General features: G+C 37.1%; 1 protein-coding gene across 1 annotated transcript in view; it reads left to right on the top strand.

Moving 5' to 3' along the window:
- The window catches only part of SH3RF1 (SH3 domain containing ring finger 1), a 79,983-nt gene that overhangs the window by 24,684 nt on the left and 30,441 nt on the right, over positions 1–24,858 (top strand). The window contains exons 3-4 of the mRNA XM_030493304.1: positions 22,682–22,957; positions 24,343–24,438. Coding sequence (XP_030349164.1) covers positions 22,682–22,957; positions 24,343–24,438 — 372 coding nt within the window. The remainder of the gene's footprint in view (positions 1–22,681; positions 22,958–24,342; positions 24,439–24,858) is intronic.

Genomic DNA, 24,858 nt, shown 5'->3' on the forward strand with positions numbered 1-24,858 from the left:
AAATTTTGACAGAGAAAATCTAAACCATGAGCTGAGGCATCCAATATTTTTGTTTAAATGAAGAGTGGGGGATTTTTAAGCTCATTTGCTTCTTGAAGTAAAGCCCTTAAGTCACCAACACTGGAGATTTCTGAAAACCTTTTCAGCAATGCCCATATTGGACTACAACTTCCAGCAGGCAAGCCTGAAGTAGGTTGACTTTTTCAGTTCTATTTTGAAGTCTCAGTTTGTTTGTTACTGTAAAATGTCCTGACACAATACACTTCGTTTCTACTTCTGCCTGGTGTTTTGCTTCAAAAAGGTACCTGTTTTAGTAATGGAATAAAGCAAACAGAAGTGAGTTCCGTCTTTTCCAGTTCTTATTAATTAGACATTCTTGTGGTTTTAGTTTACATTATATGTCATCCAGTGGTAGCCAAAAGCCTTTCATTAGAGATAGTTAGAATAGATGTGATACTTCAGTGAGAAAACCATATTAATTGTCTATAGTTCTTGCAATCTAAAAATGAAGTGCAGTTTAAATCACACTATATGTGATTAGAATCACTGTTTGAAGGATTGTGCATATGTTACCTTACACACAGGGTTGTGCAGAAAAGAATTTGTAGGTTTTTTCTTTAAAATAATTTCTGATTGAAGGCAATCACAACGTGTGAGCCGTATCAACTTCTAAAAGCAGTAGTATTTAAAAGGAATTTAATCCTTACTCATCTCCATGCTGGAAAAAGCACTAAAACTTAAAGTTACAATTTTAAGAGCTGTCTTTAGTTGCAGGAGTGACTATAATCACCCCCTGAACCTTCCTCCTACACATCCTTTATACTGCTTTGCAAGCATTTAGACCTCTGCGCATCTAATCCCAGACATTCATATATGAACACAAAATTTAAGCCTGTAATTGTAAAATGTAATTTTTCCTTGGTCCCTATTAATCTGCAATAAAGTGATGTCCTCAAAGAGGGTGACTCACATTGTTGTGTTACAACATTAAAATGCTGACCAGTTTTCCAGAAAGAAAACTCATGGCAAGGCAGGTTTCTGTGCTGTTAGCAGCTGGGCTGTAGAGAAGATGCATGCTGTTAGGCTGTTGACGGCTTCACCTCTGAAGTGGCTGGAGCTTTTCACTGTTGCATCTGAAAGATTAAAGCCACTCTTACGTCAAGTTTTAGTGAGTACGTAGGGGGCTATTTGAATTTTTTCCCTGAAGACAGTAGTTCTAATGCTCATGTCAGAATGGGAATTGGTCCCCTTTTAACTCGTGCTGTTATTTGTTGCCCTCTGATTGAAGAGTAGGATGGTAAATATTGCTCATCCCAGCAGGCAGCTGGATGGCAGACAAAAGCAGCTCTGCTAAACTGCCAAGGGTTTCAGCCTGAGGAATGAGGAGCAAAGTTGTAAATGATTTGGACCAATCTTTGCACCTGTTTGTTTGCAAAAGTTGAGATGTTCTGAATTGCGGAATGGATGGGCGGGAGGGCCCATCTAGCTCCCGATGTTAGCTTCGGCAGCTAGAACCAGCTGTCATGGTTGTGTGAAACCCTCTTGCTGGTGACTGGCAGCTGGGTTATTAAGTGGGATTGAAAAAAAGAGAAAAGGATACAGAATGCAATACTGTGTTCAATGTATCAGCTATCCTTTTATGAGAGAAGCCTCTCATTTTCCACAGCAAGCAGTTTGACATGATATGGAAGTACCTCATTGTGTGATTTGACATGATGTTGTAATGTTTCTAGTGGCAGTTTTCATTGCATGAGACTGCGAGCTTTTGGAGACATAAAACTATAAATAAAAGAAAAAGAGGAAACAAAGACTTCATTTTTCTTGCTAGCACGTAGCACAGGCACAGGGAGAAATATCTGGTGAACTAAAAGAAAAGGAGAAGAAACATTTTTCCCTCCGGGGTTGCTAGTTCACAGTAGATGGTTGTAATCTTGAATCTCTTCAGTGTCTTCCCATCCACGTGCTCTAGAAATCTCTTGGTTTTTTGGCAGTGATTTAAATTGTGCCTTTCTCATTGGGTTGACTAAACTGTCAATGTGAACAGTATTTATAACTTTTTGTATCATTTTGTAACAGTAAGTTTTTCCTGTTTGCATGTAATATCTATTTGTAAAAAAGATTATTCAAAATACTTTAAGCTTTGTATCCTCACTCTGTGTATTTCTGAGTGCTAGGTTTGATTACCAAACTATATTTAATATGAAGGAGTTCTAGGGTAGTTAAAATTTTTGAGCTTTTGCAGCTTCCATTCTTCTGTAATCTTTAGATGCTTTCATATTTTATTATCAATATCTTTACTACTCTTAGGCAAAGTACTGTTGTCAAGGACAATTTTATTAGTCCATATTGCTGGCTGTGAAAATGACACTCTTGTATAATAATTGAGGACACTGAAGGTCATTTGTATTTTAGACTCCTAAGTTAAAATTATTCTTTTCAGGTACCTTCAGAAAGAAATTTTCAAAGAAACATACTGTATCTCTGTATACATGAGGAGTGGTTTTAAAAGAAAAGGTCAGTCTCTGCTAATGCTGGCTCAGCTGCATCCATGTGTGTGGAAGCGGGAGGTCTGCCTTTGTTCCTCAGTGCCAGTGTATCAGAAGTAGCAATAGCAACAGTGCAGATACGTTGTGAAAACTCTATTAGTGTACATGAGGGTTATGTCTCTACTGAGTAAATGCAGCATTCCTAAGGAAAGGTGTGAGTATGTGAAGATCACGATATAGGTTGGTCTGAGATGGGTGGAGGAGCAACTCTTTTCCCTGAGGAATATCTCCATTCCCTTAGGATGGAGGTATCGAGCAATTAGAAAGAAGGAATGATGAGAGAAAATAGAAATATCCTTAAATTTTGTATTTTAATGTGGTATTTCATTGTGTCTATGGTTAGTTCACTAAGTCACTAACTACTTTTGGTAAGTTTATGGGTAAAAACTCAGATTACATTGGAGTGCCACGTGAATATTTGTCTCTGATCATTCTCCAAAGTCCGAACAATTTCCTTTTAATTTTTTTTCCCTTAGACTGAAAGAGTGTATATGTTCTCTTTTAAAGACCAGAACAAAAGGGGCAGGAAAAAATAAGGCAATCATGAGTAGCAATGTGTTACAAAAGGATGAATGACATTCCTAAGGGAAACAAAGTAGGAGGGCAGGGCAGAGGTCATTTAAATGCTGGACAGTAGCAGCTATTGTCTGCTGCGAAAAACGAGGGCCAACAAAAAAGATTATTTGTTCTAAAGAGCCTATATTCCCTGCAATAAATATTCAGAGAAGACAAAACAAACTCTAACCTTCAGCATTCTCCAAGTGCTTCCTTCTAAGACTCAAAGACCTTAATGCATCTGCAAAACACAAACCTATTCCCAAGGAAGTTACAGTTTAACTGCGTAAATTTCTCTAGTGTATTCAACTATGTGGTTTGAGGGATCTTAATGGAAAATTGTGCATTTTCTTACTCATATGTTAAAATATTCCCTTTTTCCGCTGTGTCCAAAACATGCTTTGTATTCAAATAGCACAGTAGGTCTTTATTGCAGAAAGCTGCTGTTCTGCTTTTACGATGAAGCTGCTAATGAATTAGCTTGTACCAAAATAGGAATGAGTACTAGCGTACTAGCATTTGTTCACTGAGAAATGCATGTTCTGTCTGGCTTCTGGTAACATGAGCTACCTCTAAATTGTAATCTTACATTGCTTATTTTATCTGAGAAACAGAAGAAAAAGAGTTAGATTTATTTTTTTTTAAGGGTATAAAACGCACAAAATCTGCGGTAGTAGGGATGCTGACTCCCATGTAATAACAAGCAATTTTTAAGATGAGTCTGTGTGTGTTGCCGTAAGTGTAAATGTATGTCTGAGCATTTTTAAATCGTCACTTGTGATTTCAAAAAGCATTTTGCAAGTTATAATAACAGTCATTAACTATTGCATGAAATATTTTTTTAAAACACTGATTAGTTTTTCTTGGATTTCCTGAGACAATTTGCCTTTTTTTTGCAGTAACCGGAGTCCCACTGTACATCTGGAGATGGCTGATTTCTAATTCAGAGATCCTTTGAAATGCTAATATACAAACAGTATATAGAAAATAGCTAGGCTGATGGGCATTAGCTTTTCCGTTTTCAGTTGCCTGCCTCGAATACTGTAATCCTAACTATGAGTCAGACTTCAAAATACTCTTATCAGAATGGGAAAGTATTTAACACAATGAATTTAAATGGCCCATTGAATTGATTTTTTTTTTTATTTTTTTTTTTTTTAAATAACACTAACTGCAGTAGTTTTCTGGAGTTTGATTATTCAACACTGGAAAGTACCTTTGCAGAGCATAGTTCTTCATTGATATTTGCCTTCAAGTAGGATGTGGAGTATGAGAAATGTCTATTTGCTTTTTACTTTATTATCTTTAACAACTATGAAGTTTACCACAGTTACAAAGTTTTTAACTTTTTGTGCTTAGACTTTAAAGTTCAGGTTACACCTGAGGTTGATGGAGGCACACATAAAGGTTGCATGTAAGCCCCATCACAGCATTTGAATCAAGTCTCAGCTGCCTGCATGAGGGAGTGGAGCTCAGTCCATTTTGAGGAAAGGCAGATTGCTAGGGAAAGGGAATAAGCACAAAGCAAATTTCAGTCAGTAAAAGCTGCATATTGCAGCTGGTTTCTCCTGGGCCAGATGTATTTATGTGAGATTGTCTACAGCTAACTAAAAATAAAGTCTGAGTCAGGAGAGAATAGATGTTAACAGGTCTTAAAGCAAGGGACAAATTCTATAATCTGATATGTGCCTATGGGAAATAAATGATGCTTTGTTCTAAAAACATGCGTTTGAGTTACTTTAATCATACAATTTCTTGTAACCCTTCTTCCTTCCTTCTCCAAGGTGAGCAGGGCTGCTGCAGTCTGGACTTCGATGGTTGTCTTAGACCGTTGAGTCTGCTTGTTACTGTCCTCTTCCCCTCTCAGCTAGGAGTTTTTTTTAGGGAGGCTGGATTTGTAACTCCCTGTCAAGGCAGATAATTTTATTTAACAAAGCAAGTATAAGATAATGGGCATTCATCAGTGAATGAGGGAAAGTGGTCAGTGTGTGCTGGGGTAATGTGGAAGCACAGCTCTCGTTGCCCTAGAGTACCAGGTGAGTCCCATTGCCTCAGTTTGTGTGTCGTGGAAGCTTTCGTTATGCTGTAATTGAATTTTCCCTTCATTGGCTGATTAGTCTTTGTTCAATATGTTGGATATTAGCTAATGGTAAGCTGCAACTTTCAAACCACTGAACCCAACTGAAAGAAAGAACTGGTCTTGTTCCTTTGCTCTTTTGGCTAGGGGAGATAGGAGACCATCTACATGATTTCTCCAGTTTGTGTACATGTAACTTTCTTGAAAGGCGTTTCAACTTGAAGTCTCCTCTGGTCAAGAAGGTTGCTTATTTTCATTAGACTAAGATTTAGGCCTGTACCAACACTGCAGTGACCTGTGATGCCTCTTCATGTCTTCTGTGTTAACTGATCCCACAGTATTTGGGATTTTCTGGTGTCCCTTATCACTCTTGTGTCCCAGCCAACTGGAAAAGGGATGCTTCTAGCTGGTCAAATTATCCATGTCCTCAGTGAGCAGCCAGCAGCCACAGAGAACCAAGTGGAGGATGGCACTAATGTGGCACTCTGCCTTTTTATGTGCCTGCTTGTTTTAATGCAGCTTGATAGAGTGGGGAGTGGAGCTCGCCAAGACCGCAGGGATTCCTTTTCAAATGTAACCAAGCCAAAAATTGCCTTTGGCTCCATAGCAGACATGGAACACTTCATACAAATCAGATTTTTTTCTGTAAAGTCATGATTGAATCTTAGAATTTTCATCCACATTATAAAGGTTTATGTTCTAGCTTGTGTTTAGAGCAGATGCTAACAATAACTGTTACTGTTTAGAACAAGTTTCGGAAGTATGTGTGGCTTTTATTATTGTTGTCTTTGATATTTTAAAAGAAAATCAATGACATGCTTTTGAAATACATGCACATTTGTAATGATGACAGTGCTGATTTGTAAAATGCAGTTCCTTCTGATATATTTTATGTTAAGCTCCTGTGTACAATAGTCCAAGACTCATGTTGCATTTAAACAGAAGACTTTTGTGTATAGTTAGTTTTAGGGGCAGTGATACAGATGTAGATTGAATTGCTGAGGAATACTTTTAATCATTTCTTGTATTTAACTAGCATTTCACATAGAAGCTTTCATCAGCTGCAAAGAGAATTTAGGAAACCAAGTTGTACTGTGTTACACATCTGGAGAAGCTTTTACTTGTAACTAGTTAGTGGTGTATTTGCAGAGGCCATTTAAGCCTGTGCTGTGTTTGCCCACAAAAACAATTTAAGTACAGTTCTAGAAATGCCTTTTTTTTAAGCAGGGGAGAGGCGATGTCTGACCTGTCATAACATCTAAATAACTTAATTGGAAAAGCCATCTGTCAAACCTTATGTTACTAGATTATTAAGCAGTATAGCCCTACAAAAACAAATGGGAACATGTATTTAGCACTCCCAATTGAAAGTTTGGGAAGCACAAAAATAGGTGTGATGCAAGGAGCACTGGAGACATCATCTTGCCAAGGTTGTCTATTTTTATGTAGTGCTAATTATTTACTGTTCATCTGGAAATTGAAACTAAATAGCTGCTAATGTAGCCTTAAAAACTGTAAGGAAATTATATTCGAACACTTGAATAATGAGTTAATAGGTTTAATTTCCTTTAGGCAATGTCATAAATTTGCAGTGTATTTTGTCTGATGCATAGATGATAAACAAGGTTTGCAGAAGTGTGTGCACGCCACACAACAGAGTTCTTAGAAGCAGTGTGGTGTCATAGTCATTTTTTCCGAAGGGTAGAATTCTGTTTGCACTGCAGGCTGATCACGCTAATGCCTAAGCAAAATGGAGATATGTTACAAGGAAAGTGCCCTGCTATGCACCGTGAGAGAGTTTTCTCTGAGTTCCCCGAAAACCATAAATATAAAACAAAGACATGCTTTATAAATTATTTTAGTTTTATTCTATACAGACCTTATATATTCGGGGTTTTAACATTGTCAAGAATCTGTGATAAATAATCAACATAGTATTAAAAAAATTCTTCTGTTTCTTTGATTTCTGTTTGATACTTTGGAAAAAGAGCTGTAATAGCTTTGCTTTTGCATCTTAAGCGGCATTTAAATAGAAAATCAATGGCTGCTTTTTTTATGTTTTGATTTCGTCCTCAGTCTGCAAAGTTTGTGAGTTGAATCCAGGGAACTAAAAAAAGTAGTTTCATGTGGAAAGTCTTACGGTGTTAGTAAATAAGGAATTCCTGTTATGATCGTTATCACAGAAAGTTATTCCTTTGGCCTTTCCTAAATTATATGAAGACTGTTAAGGGATCCAGAGAAAACTGCAGTCAAGTTTATTAACAGGGAGGATTTGAGTTGCCTGTACAGGAGACAAAGCATGCTTTGAAAGGTATGTGGCAATATGTGGCTTGCTTGTTTCTTGTACTCCAGGTCTCATAAATAATGTTATAGACTACTTAGTCTTTGTCGCCAGCAACTCAAAGCATTCGGGATGGTGGAGGAGGCCTTCCAAGTGCATATTTAAAGAAAAGTCAAGTTTGGAGGTAACTAATTAAAATTCCAGATTTTGAGACTGCAGCGTTACTTTTTTGGCCTTTTTTCCTAGCCAGAAAAGTTTTAAATTTATTTGTGAATACATCAGAGCATATATTTAAGTTGCTGTAAAGCCTAGAGTTTTGAAATAAATACTAATATCAGAAGACTGAACGCCGCAGAAACTGGAATAATGTGATCAAATTATGGAAGCACATGAAAATTGGCACAAGTGTAATTATTTTTATGCAAGTTCTGTATAAATATTGCAAGCTGCAGAATGTGTGCTCATGTCACTTGATCCTTCTTTGATATTGAGGTGACCTTCGGTGTAGTGCAGTGACATTAATGGTAGCGTTAATGTAACCATTCTGATTTGGTAAATCCCAGATTTCAAAATACCTTCTCAGAGTTTTCTTCCAATAGAGAGAATACAAGAAATATATTTCTTTAACTGTAGTTACCTGCAGATAGCTGTAAGCAACAGCTTGTTGTATTGGAAGGATTTTAATGCGTTTAGGAATAGACCTTCACAGGCTGTATTTGTTCTTACAGTCTGGCTGCTGCTTTTTCCAGGATTCATAGCTGATACAGATGATGAAATAGGATCAGTGTGACTTTGTACTTGAGAAGTTATCTACTGGGAAATATGAGAAGACCTTAAACAGTATTCAAAGGAAGAGGAGAGCAAAGAGAGATTATATGTAATTTGCTGTCAACTCTTTGAATAAAATTTTACAAGAAGCTTCAAAAAGAAAACAATTATTTACTCCTTAAGCACTTAATGTAATATAAAAGAATACTTCAGTACAGTAGTCTTATTCTGAAGATCATATGCAGCTTGCATTAACCTAATGTTAGTTTCTAAAAATATAGATAATTATTTTACTCTACAGAATGTATATTAAAGTACAATTTCCTAGTCCAGGAATTCAATCCTTTTGGGCTGTCATAATGAAGTTCAAGACAAAGTATTGGTTGCTTAAAAATAGTAAATGATGCTCAGTATAAGCTACCCCTGCTGTACAAGTTTGGTGATTGAAAAGGGCTGCTTTCCAAAGATGAAACAAAAAAACCCAAAACCAAAAAAACCAAATTTAGCAAAACCAGTTGCATACAACAGTAGTGGAAAGAAGAATAGCCATTAACACAAAGCTTTATGTAGTGAGAAGAATGATGGTAAATGATGAGCTAAAGTTACCATGAGTTAGACAACTACTGCAAAAGGCATCTAAATCTTTGCAGCATGGTAAGCCAGTGGAAACCTCCTAATGAAAGGGATAAATTATTCATCTGTCGATGTTTTCAGTTTAAGACTTGGTGGCTTTCTGGAAAAAGTGATTTTCTGCATTGCAGGCTTAATGGGCTCTTCAGAAACAACCTTAAATACAGGCTTTCAGGCAGTGCAGGGACAGACTTACAAGCCAGCTCTGTTGAAGGCAGCAAATTTTGGACAGAATGTGTCATGATATACATCAGTATTTCTATGCTATACTTTCCAAAACTGTGTCTGGGGTCATAGCAAATCCTAAACCTCAGCCAGCCTGCAAAGAACAAGAGCTGAGTGAATGAAGAGAAAAATTGGAATATCAACAAAACGTGACAGGAAGGACAGTTAGGAGAAACATGGAGAGTTGTTGCTTGCAAGATTATTTGTTTCACTTTGAGCTAAAGTCAGTGGGTTGGAGAATGTCTGCTTTGCAGGAAAAGTTGAATGCGTGTGACAACAGCATGTGCATTGGCCTAATATTAGCGTCGTTGTACCATTATGCAAGTTTTGTACCTACATGACTATATGTTCAGGGCTTTTTATTCAGGACAGTATTTCTCTGTCAGCACCAAGTCACACTAATGTGCTGACTGGAACAATTACAAAGCTGAGGGCTGTGTCAATGCAGTTGCAGTTTAAAGGGGTTTACTATATGTTCGTGTTTCTTTTAAGAGTAGCTGATCAGTTTGATTCTATGTAAGGACGGTACAATCTCATACAAGAGCTGAGAAAACCCAGCTCCATTAGTGGTGGGCCTTACGGTGCAAACTGTCCTGCCAAGGTGACAAAGTGGTGGAGTTCCAGTTCAAGTATCCTGCTTGAGGAGTTGTCTTCCATCAAGCCTTGCTGGTCTGAATCAGAGAGCTCTGAAGCAGGATGACTGAATTCTGCTTGCCAAATATCTCAACCACTTTAGTAGCATAAATAGTTAAGAGAGAGTATTAAAGAACCATCAGCCTTTCATTATCATATCTGATTCTTAAGTCTTAGCTCCAAAGCAGTGCTTTCCCATAATAATGCATTATGATCAAACCACGTAATTAAAATACTTTTTATCTAAATGAGAAAGTTGTACTTCTTGTAAGTTGTTCTTGAAAATTTATTTGTGGAACATAATTATTCTGTGTATTCCTTGTTAATGTAAGTAGGTGGTTATTCATTTGCTTGCTATGGAGTCTCAAAGGCAGGAGGTCCTTATGCAGTAGGAGCCTACAGGCTCCTTAAACTTCCAGAAGTTAAAATTGCTCAAGTGCATGGTCTCAGTCCCATGGAAGAGCTTACTACCTCCTACAAGAGTTTCTGCTGTCTAGTCCCTTCTTGTTGTTAGTGATTTTATCTGAGCAGTTTTGCTATCCTTAGGAGGCAGGTTTTGGGAAGAAATCTATCTGGATGTCATGGAATTAACTTTCATTGAATAACCTGGCTGGAGTGAGAACTGTTTTAATTATTTCAAAGAAAACATTGAGATCATGGCATATATCACAGTTTGCAACCAGACGACTAAAAATTTCTTTAGGTTGGGAAAACTTTGGCATATCTACATTGGCAAGTAATCTGCAGTGGGAATGGATCCATAGAAGATGGGTGCTGAGGACTTGGTGGCTAAAGCCTGTATTTTTTCAGAGGTAATACTTTGTGTGGACTCTTACTATCATTCCAGGGAATGTTGGAACAGTAAATCACTGAGCACATCTCCCTTTTTAGTATTATCAAAAAGTAGTGCAGTTCATATACTTTGACTGCTCCAAAATGAGAAAAATGTGTACACTAATATGTTACGTATTAAACTTGGTCATACATATAGCTACTTGATTAAAATCCTTATATAGAGGTATATATTTTCATTTATGGCATGAACGCGTAAATAAAAGCTATGAGCAGATCTGAGGTAGTTGATAGTATAAAATATAATCTCCGTTTGCTGGGGAAGGAAAATGGTCATTTTCATTGAGCTGGATAAAAGAATGGATTGTTTTTTTTGTGGTTATATCACAGACAAACGGAAAAAATTACTTTCCTTAACTCTTCCAAATACTTGAGAGTAAAATAACCCCAAACTTGTATAAACTTGTTTTTCATAGATACAGAGACTGGTAAATTGTGGTACAAGTCCAAGAGATACTTCAGATGTTGTTTTCCAAAATTACTACAAAGTTCTTGGAACTTTGGGAGAGGCAAAGAGCTTTTAGGAAAACACATACAACAGGATAGAATTGCTATTAGATTGTTGTTTAAAGTAGAAAGGATGTGTGTTTTGAAATAGAAGATTACTTTCAAGAACAGCTTTCTGCATATAATATTCAAAGCTTACCATTTTGAGGCAGTGTCTACCAGACACAAAAAAGATGGGGGAAGATTTCCCAGTGAAATCATCTCTAAACAGAGAGATTTAATCTGTGTTATGACAGCACAGTAATGATCAACTTGTTACTTTCAAATTTCCTCTTCTTTCTGTGGTGAACACAAAAGCGGTTGCTGATAGACGATTCATTTAAGTAGTTTAAATGCTTCTAGTTTCTGTGGCACAGTGAAATCTGTTCAGTTCATTGTAACCAACTAATAATATGTCAACAGTGCGAGTGGACTGGAGGAGCAGAACTGCTGTAAGCAAACACAGACTGACTAGACCTCTCTGGACCTAAGTTCTTTTAGTTTTTCAGTGTTAAAATACTGAGAGGTGAACAGATTATCCTTTTAAAGGGCTCATAAAGGTACGGTGACAGCAGAGAGGAGCATGGTGATGCAAGGTACAGCTAAGAAAAGTCTATCTACCAATTCAGACCTGGTAAACTGAAGACATGTGGATCAGTTTTGTTTTCTACATTAATTAATTAACATTAATTAATACTTTTATGCTAAAATTTGAGCAGTATTAGTTTGTGCAATATGAAATGTGAAGCATGGTGTACCTGACATTATGGGTTCAAGCCTCTTCTAGGCATACTGCACTGAGCAGAAGGCTCAGTTGCACCACGCTGTTTGTCTGCTTTTACAGTCTGGCTGAAATAACCGGGAGATGCAAACTCCAGCTTGTCACTGCACGAGAGATAAATGTTGAAGTGGCATTCTTCTGGCTCGCTCAGCTCATTTGTTATACAGAAGCGCATACAGGAACATTTATCTTGGGGAAAAAAAAAAATCATCATTTCAGCAAGGATTAGTTGCCTTTTCAAAAGACCAACCAGCTGCTTCAAATGGAGTACCATAAAAATATTTTTTGGGAAAAAAATATATATTCCAGGAGGCTTTGAGGCATGAAAAAGTTAAAGTAAAAATGAGTAGCAAATGGAGTTTGTCGCTTAGTCTGTGCATGCAGCAGACATATATTTGTGTATACTACAGTGATAGGCATGGGGCTGTTTGAATTCAGGATATTCAAGGAATTAAATTGATTCCAAAAGAATTTCAAGAGAGTGAGGGGGTTTCAGGAGGAGGAAGACGTGGTATTGGTCCCAAATCAAGCATAGTGAAAGTGCCTTCAGGTCCTGGCAACAAGAGTTTGCAAGGAGTACCTGAGAAAAATGTGTGATAGTGATGTATTCGTTCATAAGGTTTGATAAGCACCTGGACTTTTACAAAATGGTGGAAGTGGTGGAAAATAAACTTAACACTTTCTCAGCAGGTAGTGAAATATCAGATGGTATCTCAGATTTCTAAAATCCAATTCAGATAGGAGAGCTGCGTGCTCTTGGTTACTCTTGGTTTTAAACATCATTGACTGGGTCGTTTTAATTTTAGACCTTGCACTCTTTGGGTGGGGAACACATTAACACTTGATCAGAATGGAATGCAGAACATGCTCAGATAAAAAGTCATGCCTGTCGACCTCGATAAGTTTTCATCAAAAAATGCAGCAACCTCTTCATTTGCAACTCCATGTTTTCCCATTGCCCAATTTTTGGCAGCGAAGTATTTGAGAGATTAAAGGAATGTTTCTTCATGCTGATCTCACCAAGAGTAATCTTACCAAGTCACTCCCTTATTCAGAGTAATTTGCTGGCTTTGCTCCTTCTGTATCATGTTCAAACTCCTCACCTTCAAAGCTCAGTGAAAGTTTGCTCTTGGCAATCTCATTTCTCATTTATTCTTTTCATTCTTTTTTCAATCCATCTTCTCACCTGGAATTCCCTCACCTTTTCTTGGTGCAACAAGTAAACATATTAATTTTCATATCACAGTGAGGGAAACTTGTTTACATTCATTTTCAAAGTGTAAAAGCCTGTAGAATAATACAGAGCATTACTCTTACATTTTTAATGTTGTTGATGATAAACCCTTTGGAGCTTTTGATATTTGTGTTAAAATATCAGCTCCCTAAAGCAGGGACAGAGCCTCCTGTGTTCCAGTGCATAAACCAAATGTTCCAATCTTCTGCACTAAGTAGATTAATTTTTTTTAAAGTGAGCAAACTGTTTTGTAAAGTGATTTGTAAAGTGGTGTTTCAAACTGCAGGTTTATGAGAGAATTTTATATGTAGTCAATAAGATAGATCTACTTTTCCAACATTGATTGCTTATGTTAAATGCAGAAGTGAAAGGGAAGATAGGTATTCCTATTAGCCATGTGAGGTCTGATAGACAACATAGGTATTTCTATTTGTTTCTTGCCATTACTCCAGCATAGCACAGCTCAGTGGTACCACGTTAACAATGGAATCCCTCCTAGGTGTTAGCAATACCCTATGGGGTTATATAGACTCCCTTTTACTTCCTTCTAATGCAGCGAGGTTTTGTGTTAATGTATTAAAAAACAAAACAAAGAAAAAACCAGAGAATGTATTAAATAAAAGGAGGGAGGTGTTTCTTAGCATTGCAAGATGGTTCCTTTCTCCAAGATTGCAGTTGGCTGTGTCCCTATATCTTTATTAACTACTACACATGCTGCAGAAATTCTCACCAGCTGTCATGAACAGTGTGTCTGCCATACTGACTATATAGATTACAGCAAGATGTTGTTTTGTGAATGTTTTGTTGACTTAATTTTTTTTTCCCTTCTGGTGACTGATAAAATTTGTAATAGGGTTAGATGGTGGTTCAGTGAGTAAGGCAGATTCCGAATGATAACAGTTGCAGTTATAGATGCTTTACTTGTTTGTGGAAGGGTCTGTGGCATCTCTAGCTGCCTCCCATTATGCCAATGGGAAAGAAAAGTGTTCTGAGATTTCGTAAAAATTTCTATGTAATCTGGACTTGGAGCTCAGAATGGCACATGTCTTGGTTGGGAATTAATTATTTTGCTGTTTGAGCAATTGCATATATGGCTTTTGACAGGAAGAGTAAATTCCAAATAACTGTATAAGAAGGATAAGTATAAATTTAGGCAGCAGCAAAAGGATGTCTGAGATGTCCAATTTCCAGTTTATGTGGAAACTAAAATGAAGAGTGAGAAGGGAAAGCTACACAATAGCCAGGTGAGAATGAATTTGGGGAAAAAATTTAATACTCAGATGTGGTCTGTATGTTGGTAGTTTTCAGATAGACGGGACTTTTCTGTGCTCAATGTTTTGTGATTTTATGTTCATATAACAAACAAGCAAAAAAAAGCAAGTGATATTTAAGAAACTCTATTGGCACAGGAAAGTTGTCACACTTCCCGAAACAGATTTTGGATAGGGAGTGAATGGTTACGGAAGGCATTTTACAGGATAACTAGGCAAAATGAGGCATCTCGTTAAACACAAAAGTACTAATCTAGAATTGGGTGTTTTGAACAGTTGAATAGTTCTATATTCTGAGCTTCAGTGATATATATCTTAGAAAATTACTTTAGACATATTATTTCTAAGTCATTTACCAGGTCTTTGACAGCTCTTGACCTGTGTGATTTATTTTTTTTTTATTATTTGCTTTCTTCTTTTCTTGCTACGTTTTTCCAATTTACTTTTCTGCAGCAGTGGATTGGTAATATACTGCATCTATTTTCCGTTTTCCAAAGCATTCTTTAAAAAGATAAGGTTAATACCTGTGAAGTAAGTTTCTTGCACTTTTGTAGGTGTATGTAGAGAAAGTGGAAACAGCAAAGCTTTCCAAAGCACTTAGTGTTGACCTGCCTTTGTAACTCTGGATTTTCATAGGGTTTTTAATGTTGACAAAAAGGATATGATTGGAGAACATTGGGTACGTTTTAAGATCCCACCCCACACTGAGACTTCACCAGGGATATACAGTAGGTAGTGGCAGTTTGGAGTAGGACTAGTAAGCCCACTGCCCATTCTCACAATTGTACTGCTCCTGTAGATGCCTGCTTGCCAAGAGGGGTGGGTGTCTTTCTTTTTCCTTCTTGGAGCATGCAGTATTCTGGCCTTAGAAACCATAGGTGATATTACATAAAACCAAGATGCATTAGAAAGTACACTGGTAGAAGAGTTTAAGTGGAATGGAATGAACTTATGCTGCATATCAGCTTGATGTGCTTAAAGAGATTAGGAGATACACACTGCTGCACAACAGCACTGGGACAAAAAAAAGTAAAAGTTTGATGGAGACATCAAATGTCTGTGGGTCATAACATACCAAGAGAAAAACAATGGGAATGGTAGCATTTGCAGATTGACCAGTGGGGTTGGTCAGTTTATAAAAGCAGATCTTTAAAGGAAATCATTGCTCTCGGAAAGTACTACTTTCACATAAGAACTATAGAAACATCTTAGTTTTACATAGTGAACACTGTTTTGTTTAGATTCTTACAAGAATCTGTTTTTTCAAAGCAAAATGTTTTTGTGGTAAACAATCGAAAGGTCCTCATGCTGCTTGTTGGTTTTTTTTTTTTTACCCATGGAAAGAAGCAATCTTGTCCTATCAAGTGCATATAGTTAAAATATTTGGGGACGTGCAGTGTGCAGGATATAATTATTTACTCATGTTCGCTTTTTCCTAGTTTTCACTTGTTTGGTTATTTTGAGAGCTTAGTTTGGTGGAATGTGTTCACAATTTTCTTAACAAACCTTGGAAAAGTAAGTAGCTGAGAACCTTGCATTTTGGATAGGCAAAGGAGAGAAGGTGGCGCTTTGAAGACACTGGTTTTTAATTTGAAAAAAGTTTTCAAACCCACAGATATTGCACAGAAAGAGACTGGGCTAAGTGCCTTCAGAAAGCTTTGTACATGTCTCTTTCTAACCTTCCATATTATTAGTCTGATTGCTTAGGCCTTAAGGCAACATTTCTAAATTCCTTTCATTCTTCTGTATTCCAGCTTTTAATTTCAAAACAACCTTGTAGGAGAGAGTTGCTCATACTTACATTAAACAACCTCATATTTATTTCTTGTCATCAGACAAGAAAAAAACGTCAAAATGTTTTCTTCTAGAAGCTGTTAAGACAGAGGAAGCAAAAAGGACTTTCATAAGCTGGCTACTTTAAGTAGGTCATTAATAGTTTCTCTCAAAAGAACACATCAAAATTGTTTATATGAGGACACAAGCTACCCTTGTATTACAGAATGCAGGGTTTCTCTGAGCTCGTGCTGGGAAGTTCTGCAAGTTGCAGAGAGCAAAGTTGACTGATAAAGTCATCAAAAGACTCAAGCAAAGGGCTCAGGAGTGCTTGGAATTTCAACCTGCATTAGATGGCTGAAACCTGGAAATGAATAGATTATTCTGATGTGTCACACACTATTACATTTAGAGCTAGTACTGGTGTTAGTTATCATGTATAAGCGTTAGAGAATTACCATAATCTGTGATAGTTAGCTAGTTGCAGAGAAGCTTTGCAGGTCTACTGTATACATTTTAACTTGATGGTTGAATTAAATAATTATTAAAAAATATACTCCTGTTTCTTTATTTAGCAAGAACCTAGAATTTTTCCTGATTGCAGTTGCTCAGCCTTTCCAGAAGTATAATGTATATGTTGATTTGATTGTGGTTTTTATCCTGCATCCTATTCTTTCCTGAAAGTAATCTGTCTTCAAAATTATTACTGTTATGTAGGTCAACAGCTAAGTTACATACAGATGGGTTTCAAACCTGGTCTCTTTCATCAGGGTAATCTGGCTAGCTGGTTTCAATGCACAACTTCTCCTGCTTTTATTAAAATAAAAAACAATACCAAACTGAGACTAACCATGTTTGAATATGGCATTTCAAAACAACTACAATTTTTTTATTATTTTAAGTAAAATGTTTGGTTATTTATGTATGCTGAGAAAAGTGAGATTTATTACAACTATAGCATTGAAAACTACTAGAAATGAATATACTTACAAACATCACCGTTGCTGACTTCCTTTATCTGGTGAGCTGTCATATAAAAAATATTGTTTCACTGTATTCAGTAGAGCAACAGTAATTCATATCAGATGATACCAAAGGTTTGTTTTTATGATTATTAGGGCATACTGGCAACTTGATACAGCCTCCTGACATAAAAATATCTTACATCATTCATATAGCAGGAACCTCAGAGGCGCTTTCACTAGAAATAATTTCATTTGCACTGATGACCTCTGCAGTCTTCCAAGATAGTTCTGATGGTAGAAGTATGTGAAATTGATTCCACTAACAATCTAGTGTCAGATACAGATTAATAACACTTGAGTTAGCCTTTCTTTGAGCAAATCTGACATAATTTGTATTGTACCTTAGATGAGAAAAATAAATGCAGGGAGGCAGCTTTTAACGTTCTTCTTGGGTTATGGAGACATTTGTGTTCTGGAACTTGGAAAGAATTGGGGTGACTTGGTTTCAAATGTTGCCTCTAGGTTTGCGTGTTCTGCAAAACTTGAGTATTTAATTTGTTCAGGTGAAAGCAGTATACCTATAGCTTAACATAGGGAGCATGTTTCCTTTCTTTAGAAGGAAATCCTACTGAAGGAAACACAACTTTTAATATAAGCAGTTTAAAAAGGTCTTCAGTGAAGTATTCTTGTAAGCTCCATGTCTCAAAATACGTGAAAATCTAAATGCAGATACAAAAAGAACAAAGGAAGCTGCAACAAAGAAAATGGAACTAGACAGATCAGATGGCTTTAAATTAAGACTTGAAAACAGGTATTGGAGCCAGCAAGATGAAAGGGACATAAAAAAACTATAGGTGCAAAATGGGCTTTTCGTGCATGTAGGACTGGACAGTTTGGTACAGACCAAAGAAGGCAGGAAAGCAAAAATATACATTAGAAAAGGTAGTAAGGATGCATCTGAAAGATTTTGAGTCAGGAAGGTAACTTGACTGAATGTGAAAGAGAATGGACTAGAAGATTAAAAGAAGCAATGTTGTCATCCAAAAGGTTTGTATGACTGAGTCTGAAGAGGAAATCTCAGGTATACCTGTACCTACTGGAAAATGTATTCATGCAGAGTTCACTCAACCTAAATCTGCCTTGCAAACAAGTTGGCTGCAGCATATTAACAAGCTCCTTTCCTTATATAAAGGCAGCTTTTATTGGTAACCAAGTATGTGTTGCAAGACTGGTTCTTTGGGGGATGGGGTGGGGAGGGGAGTTAGACTGATGAAAGCACCTCTGTAGCACTGGAATTACTGCACTTAGAATTGCTGTGTAACTGGAGATTTTTTGTAATCATTTCTCATCTTGTCCAGGTGATGAATGTGACTGGTTTGATATGGAAAGTGCATGGAAAGAAAATAAAAAGATAGATGAAGAAAAATAAGTTTTCTGTCTTTACTTGTAAGAAAATTGCAAATATCTAATGATTATTAAAGATCCTCCTATAGCATGGATCAAAATTATCGTAACTTCCAGTTTTTAGATATTCTGTAAAGGAAGGCAGAACTTATTTAGGAATGCTAGGCATAAAAACTGCCTGAGCAGGCCAGCTTTTTCTAGGCTGATAGCACTTTGCTTGTGCACATAGATAGTTACAGATTTTTTTTGTGTCTGTCCTATTACTAACACAAACAGTACTTCTGTAAAAAGAAGGCTTCCTGGCCCCTTGAAGACACTCAGTGCCTGAGAACCTCAAACTGGTGAAAACAGCATAGATACTCTGGGTAAATTCAACTGGTTTACGAGGAAGCCCCAGCCACATCCCAGTCTCACAGCCGGAGAATGGGGAATGCCTTGCTTGGAAAACTGACAACCAGCAGCACCGCACAGGGAGGCTTGGAAGGAAACAGAAATGCAGATGACCCAGTATTAGTTCCATTCATTTCCTTGGTAGGGGATTTACTATTTTTGCTGCTTTAGCTTTTGCTGGTTCTCCAAGTGCAGTAAGTTATACAATGAACACTGTTTTATGCCAGTATAAGCATATTTATGTTTGGGCTTCTGCCACAGAAACTTTTCAAAAGGAAATCAGATCTCATGTTTCTATGCAGGCATAAGTTTTTCTTGGCTTAAGCTTATGAAAATACATACAGTTGCATATTGTCCATTAAAAAAAATGAGTTAAGTTCGAAATAAGGTGACTGAAGACCAAGTATAAATCCAAAGAGGAAAAATTGTAAAGTGAATTCTGTAGGTTTCTAAGACAAGATATCTGAGTTGGGAGTTGAAACCTGACCCAAGCCTCATATATCTATATATGTATGAATGCATATGCATTTTTTCATATGCTTGTTAAGACATTTGTTTTGATGTCATATGTTATTAATCTTATTTTCTTTAAAGCAATCTGGCATGTGAAATGTATGTATATCCATGACTTTGCTAAAAATGAATTTAAACAATTTGTATATCAGCAGTAGAATTAGAAGTTCAAATATTTTTGCATAATGATTTTGCGTAAGGACTGAGGAAATAATTCTAAGAAACCTATTTCGCGTGGAGTCTTTGAGTTTTATATTTTAATTTCCTAAAATGTTTTTTATCTGGTTTTGGGGGTTTTTTTGGTTGCTTTCTCAAAGAGCTGGCAGGGTAACTGGCAGCTGCAAACCTAAGGGTAGGCTGCATAGTTCTTCTTCCAAAGCCTTCCTTTCATGTTTAGCCAAGTGAGAGATACAGAGTGAAATGTAAACTCCGCTCAGTGTATCCTCATGGCCTTCTCTCCTGGTGAGCAGCCCGCGGGGCAGAAGGGGGGCTGAAGCCACCCAAGGCTGCTAACCGCAAAGGCCTGGGAGACACTAGCAGCGAGCTGCTGCTGCTGCCACGTGCTCAGAGGAGGAATGTGAAGATGGTGCTCGAGGGCCCTTGATACCAAACGGCTGAGATGGTGCTCCTCATCTCACGGTTCCTTCTCATTCCATCCTCCCCCGGGACAGAAGGAAAAGGCATTCACTTCCCTTCCAAGTCATTTAACTGTTTCCCTTTAAGCCCTGGCAGTCTGACTAAGTGCGTGTTGTGTTTGAAATTACAGACTGGAACCATCTTTATTTCATTTTATTTCATTTTTCATTTTTATTTTATTTTCAAGCCTTGCAGAAACTCAACCTATATACTGGGAAAGGAACTTCCTATGAAATATAGACGCGTTTGTACATTCGAGTGAAGGTTGTTCATGGGAGGCTTTGTGGTAAACTGTGTAAATGCAGTATCAAGGTCTAACAATTAAATAATGAGTAATTGGCGAGTTAGATCACTTTGACATGATCTGCTGTGCTGGCACTCCTGGTTTGTTTTGGTTTTTAAAATGATATTTTTTCCAGCTGTATTTTATACTTACAGCTAATCTTTAAGTTCTTCCTCAGTACAGGGACATAAAAGTTTTCTCCTGGGATAACAGGGTGATTCCTGGGAGAATTCCAGCTATTTCCTCCAGTGCCAGAGAGATGCACATGTCTTATAGTAGCCATAATTGCTTGAGGCCTTTTTTCTACCAAGTAATTCTTTGGCTCCTAATCACTGAAGGGCTGTAAGTTGTTTTGGTTTGGGGTGTTTTTTTTTTGTTAGTTTGTTTGCTACTGGGATGGAAATGGATAAGCGAGCAGCATTCCCTCTCTTGTGTAGAGGTGTGTTTCTTTTTGCTTCCAGCCTATCCGCTCCCTCCCAGTTCTCTCTGCAAGCTCCCTCCCCAGTTCTTGTCCTTACTACATTTACACTGACTGCTTCCTTCGTTCTGTCTGTTTTTTCTGCAGAGACCATGTAGGACTGAAAAATACATACATACAGTACTTTTTTCATTCTTCTATTGTGGCCGTGAACTTCCCCCTCAATCAGTTGGGGCCCACAAATTCTCTAGTTGATGTCTTAATCTTTTTCCCTATCCATGTTTATACAGAGTATGCTTAGTGGTGTTTACATTCTGCACTGATGCAGTGAAGCGTGAGGGTGAAGAAAAATATTGTTTGTGTCAGTCTGAAGATCACCAGGTTTTGTGAACAAGTGCTAATATAATAGTTTTAGTACCCATCCCAAATGCAATAGAATGAACTGCGATTTTTCCGTACTCATATGTAAATCATACCCATCTGTATCTATGTATATGCATACTGTTTTCCTTAGACTGTAATAGAAATAAAGTTACTAAATAAGCTAATCTTTAAGATATTATTTATCCATTCATGAAATTATTAATCTGTTTATAAAATCATACACAGAAATTAAAGATATCCAAACAACCTGGATTATATTGAAAGACCAAATTTTTACTGTTACTTGTGAAATAAATTATCAAGTACTCTGTCTTCTGACTGATGAGACAGACTTGAAGTGGTAATTCCTTCTGAGGATTTCCTGGCATCCTACCAGCTCAGATTGTAAACTGGAATTGCACTTGCAATATCTCAAGAGGTATTGCAAGAGGTGTTCTTGAGACATTTCAAGTGCAATTCCAGTTTACAATCTGAGCTGGTAGAAGACTTGAGAGTCTACCATGGGGTAGATGTGGTGAATAAATTTGCCTTTTCCATAAGGGGTGGCACTAAAGATGTGAAAGACTGCTCTAGTTGACTATAAATGCGGTCTTAGCTGTGGAAAGACTGTTTTAGTGACGGAGGTTACTGCTGTTCGCATCACGAGGCAGGTGAGCTACCCTCTAGACATGTAAAGTTGGAAGGAAAGAGTTTTGAAGGCAGTAGCCCTTATACTAGAGTCATAGAGTTTCATGGCTCACTCTTGCAAAATGTGGAGGCGCAGACTGTGCAATTAAAGAGTAATACCTGCAGTGTATATAAGGAAGGATGACACAGTATTATGTGGTAATCCTTCTGACATGCATTCAAGAGCAGCATCAATGACCTATAGTTTTCAGATACTGTGGAGGAATCGAGCGAAGAAAACCCAAGAAAACTCCTTTAACAGTTCCCCCTTCTCCTCCTCCCCACCACCCCCCAGTAATTCTTTTTAGTTGTGCTTAAATAAATTATTGAATTAAAAGGGTTGTTCCAGGAAGAAATATCTCACCCTTAATAAAGTGAGATTTGTTTTCCAAGCTGGAAAACACCTCCCTTATGTCCTCATCCTTAGCATTCTGTGCTTGTGAAATAGATAAGGTGAGGAGAATAATAAGAAGGTCAGGCAGAAAATATGCCCGAAAGGTCTCACAGGAAATTTGTTATTCCAGTGCTGTATTGTCCTGCAGCATTTTTCTGACAGATCTCTCAAGTGGTCAGGATGCTTTCCAGTTTGTTTTTTTGTTTGTTGGTGTTTTGATTTTTCTAACTTTTAAGCCTAGTGAATTAGTACACAAGGGTTAAAGTATTATGGGGTTTTGCCTCTCTTGCAACATTGTAGCACTATTGGAAATAATGAAGTTTAGGGGCATGTTAAAACTGGGTAGAACTGAAGCTCTTCCTACGCAATTGTGTAAAATCAGCAGAATCATTGCAATAAAATAATTTTACTTTGCAATTTTATGGGTTTATTCATAGTGTCCCATGGAATGTGATATAAATTCTATTTAGTAATACTCATCTAATTTTAGTGATTTTATTTTCTTTTTCTTTTCAGGGTGTACCTCAGTTACCATGTGCCAAAGCATTGTATAACTACGAGGGAAAAGAACCTGGAGATCTTAAATTCAGTAAAGGAGACATCATCATTTTGCGTCGACAGGTGGATGAAAATTGGTATCATGGAGAAGTCAATGGCATCCATGGCTTTTTTCCTACCAATTTTGTTCAGATTATTAAACCTTTACCTCAGCCTCCGCCTCAGTGCAAAGCACTTTATGACTTTGAAGTAAAAGACAAGGAAGCAGATAAAGACTGTTTACCATTTGCAAAGGTAAAAACAGAATAAAATTATTTTCTTTTAAGGATGTCATGTACTTGGATAAGAATTACAAGACTGTTCTGTAGTCTTGTCTGCATGTTTTTTAATGGAGCTGCACATATTCAAAAAGGTAATTCTGCAGGTATTTCTCTTATGTCGATTAGTTTTGCTCTGCTTCTCTTCCTAAATTACATATAATTCCTCTCAGGTTTTATTTTTGAGAATGCAAGTTTTCATGATTGCAGTAGTAATGTTCTTAATTTATGAGAAGTAAGCTATGTTATGAATTAAGTGTTCCATCTTCTAAAGAAACTCCTTTTAAATTGAAGTTGAAGTTGGTACTATTTTCAGCTTTGCATTTAGTAAGTGACATTTTTAGGATCTAGATACTAGACACAAAGTACTACTCAACTTTGGCGTTCTATAATATTTCTAATTGCCTTTTGGAAAATATGATGTTTCTTATTATTTCTATTGTAATTAATTTTATGTCTTGCAGAGCATGTAATGATACAGAGCTTTGACAGGAATTAGCTGCTAATCGGTTTCTGATTCTTTAGTTTATCAAATTGCACAAGAATGTCGCAAGATCAAATGCAAGCTAATTGCTTCTCTACCAATCGATGCCTATTAAAAATTAAAAGGATGGCTAAAATTCTAAAAACAATATTAACATGTGGACAGACAATGGTTATTATAACACAAAACATCAATACTGTTGAGGATGATCGGCATTAGCTTGCATATTTTGATTGACTTGTTGGCAAACTTGAATACTGTTAGTTTGTTTGGTTTTGTTTGTTTGTTTTAAATCTCCAGTCTTGCTTGAGTAAGCATACGTTTCCAAATATTTTAACTTGCATATGAAGCAATTATGTACCTCTAGTATAAGCAAGAGCAATGTTTAATGTGCACTATGTGCATCCTTTTTTTATGTAATGTTCTCAAAACCATATCTAATCCAATTGCTCCATGTAATTGTGAAAGAAATCACATCACTTAGCAGTGTGCTTAAGTACTTAAGTAGAAAAGCAATTATCTGGGGAAGCTTAGGTAATGAGTCAGTTGAGAAGGAAAAGGTTGTGGTTCTGTTGATTAATGCCAAAGACTTAAAAGAGGGCTGATGTATACCATGGACTGGACACGGCAGGAAGTCTGGCAGTAAGCGTGAAGTCAGATGGCTGAGATGAGCCTGTGGACAGTTAGCTGAACTCTGACAAAATAGGGAAAAGAACAGCTGGAACTGACTTCAACTCCAAAATTGTTCCTGTTACGGAGTGCCTTCTCTGGGTTCTTGTCCTTGTGCTGCCTTCTCTGATTGCTCGTGCGTTATGGAGGGAAATTAAATTAGAAGTTTAATTAGAGCTGGGAGACATAATCACTGCATGTTCACACAGGATGATGTTCTGACTGTAATTCGCCGTGTGGATGAAAACTGGGCAGAAGGAATGCTGGCTGACAAGATAGGAATATTTCCAATTTCATATGTTGAGGTGAGTGAAGTTGAGCACTTGGTAAGGTTGTGCCCGCTGTGTATTTCATTTTCTAAAAGTAAAAATAATCAGTACTCCTGATGATTGTAAAATAACCTGAGATATAAATAGTTTTAGACCTAAAATAATCTAAGGTCTGTGTGGTTAGTTTGGGAAAGTTAATGACCTCAGCTGTTGAACCAGTGATTTTTACTTAGCTGTTTGATACCTATTTTCATTGAATGGAATTGGAATGAGAGTCCTTGGAGGCAGTCAGTGTGTTTTCTTGTTAATACTAGAGTTGTGCAGTCAATCACAAACCACGCTTAACCACAAAATGAAAGCAATCAGCCAGTCAGAGAAATAGTAAGTTTTGCACTGTCCCTAATACCTGCCTCTCAAAACCAAATTAGCACAGCTAGGAAGTCAAAGAACATAGGC

Source organism: Strigops habroptila, chromosome 7 (assembly GCF_004027225.2).
Source record: "Strigops habroptila isolate Jane chromosome 7, bStrHab1.2.pri, whole genome shotgun sequence".
In the NCBI taxonomy this organism is placed as follows: domain Eukaryota; kingdom Metazoa; phylum Chordata; class Aves; order Psittaciformes; family Psittacidae; genus Strigops; species Strigops habroptila.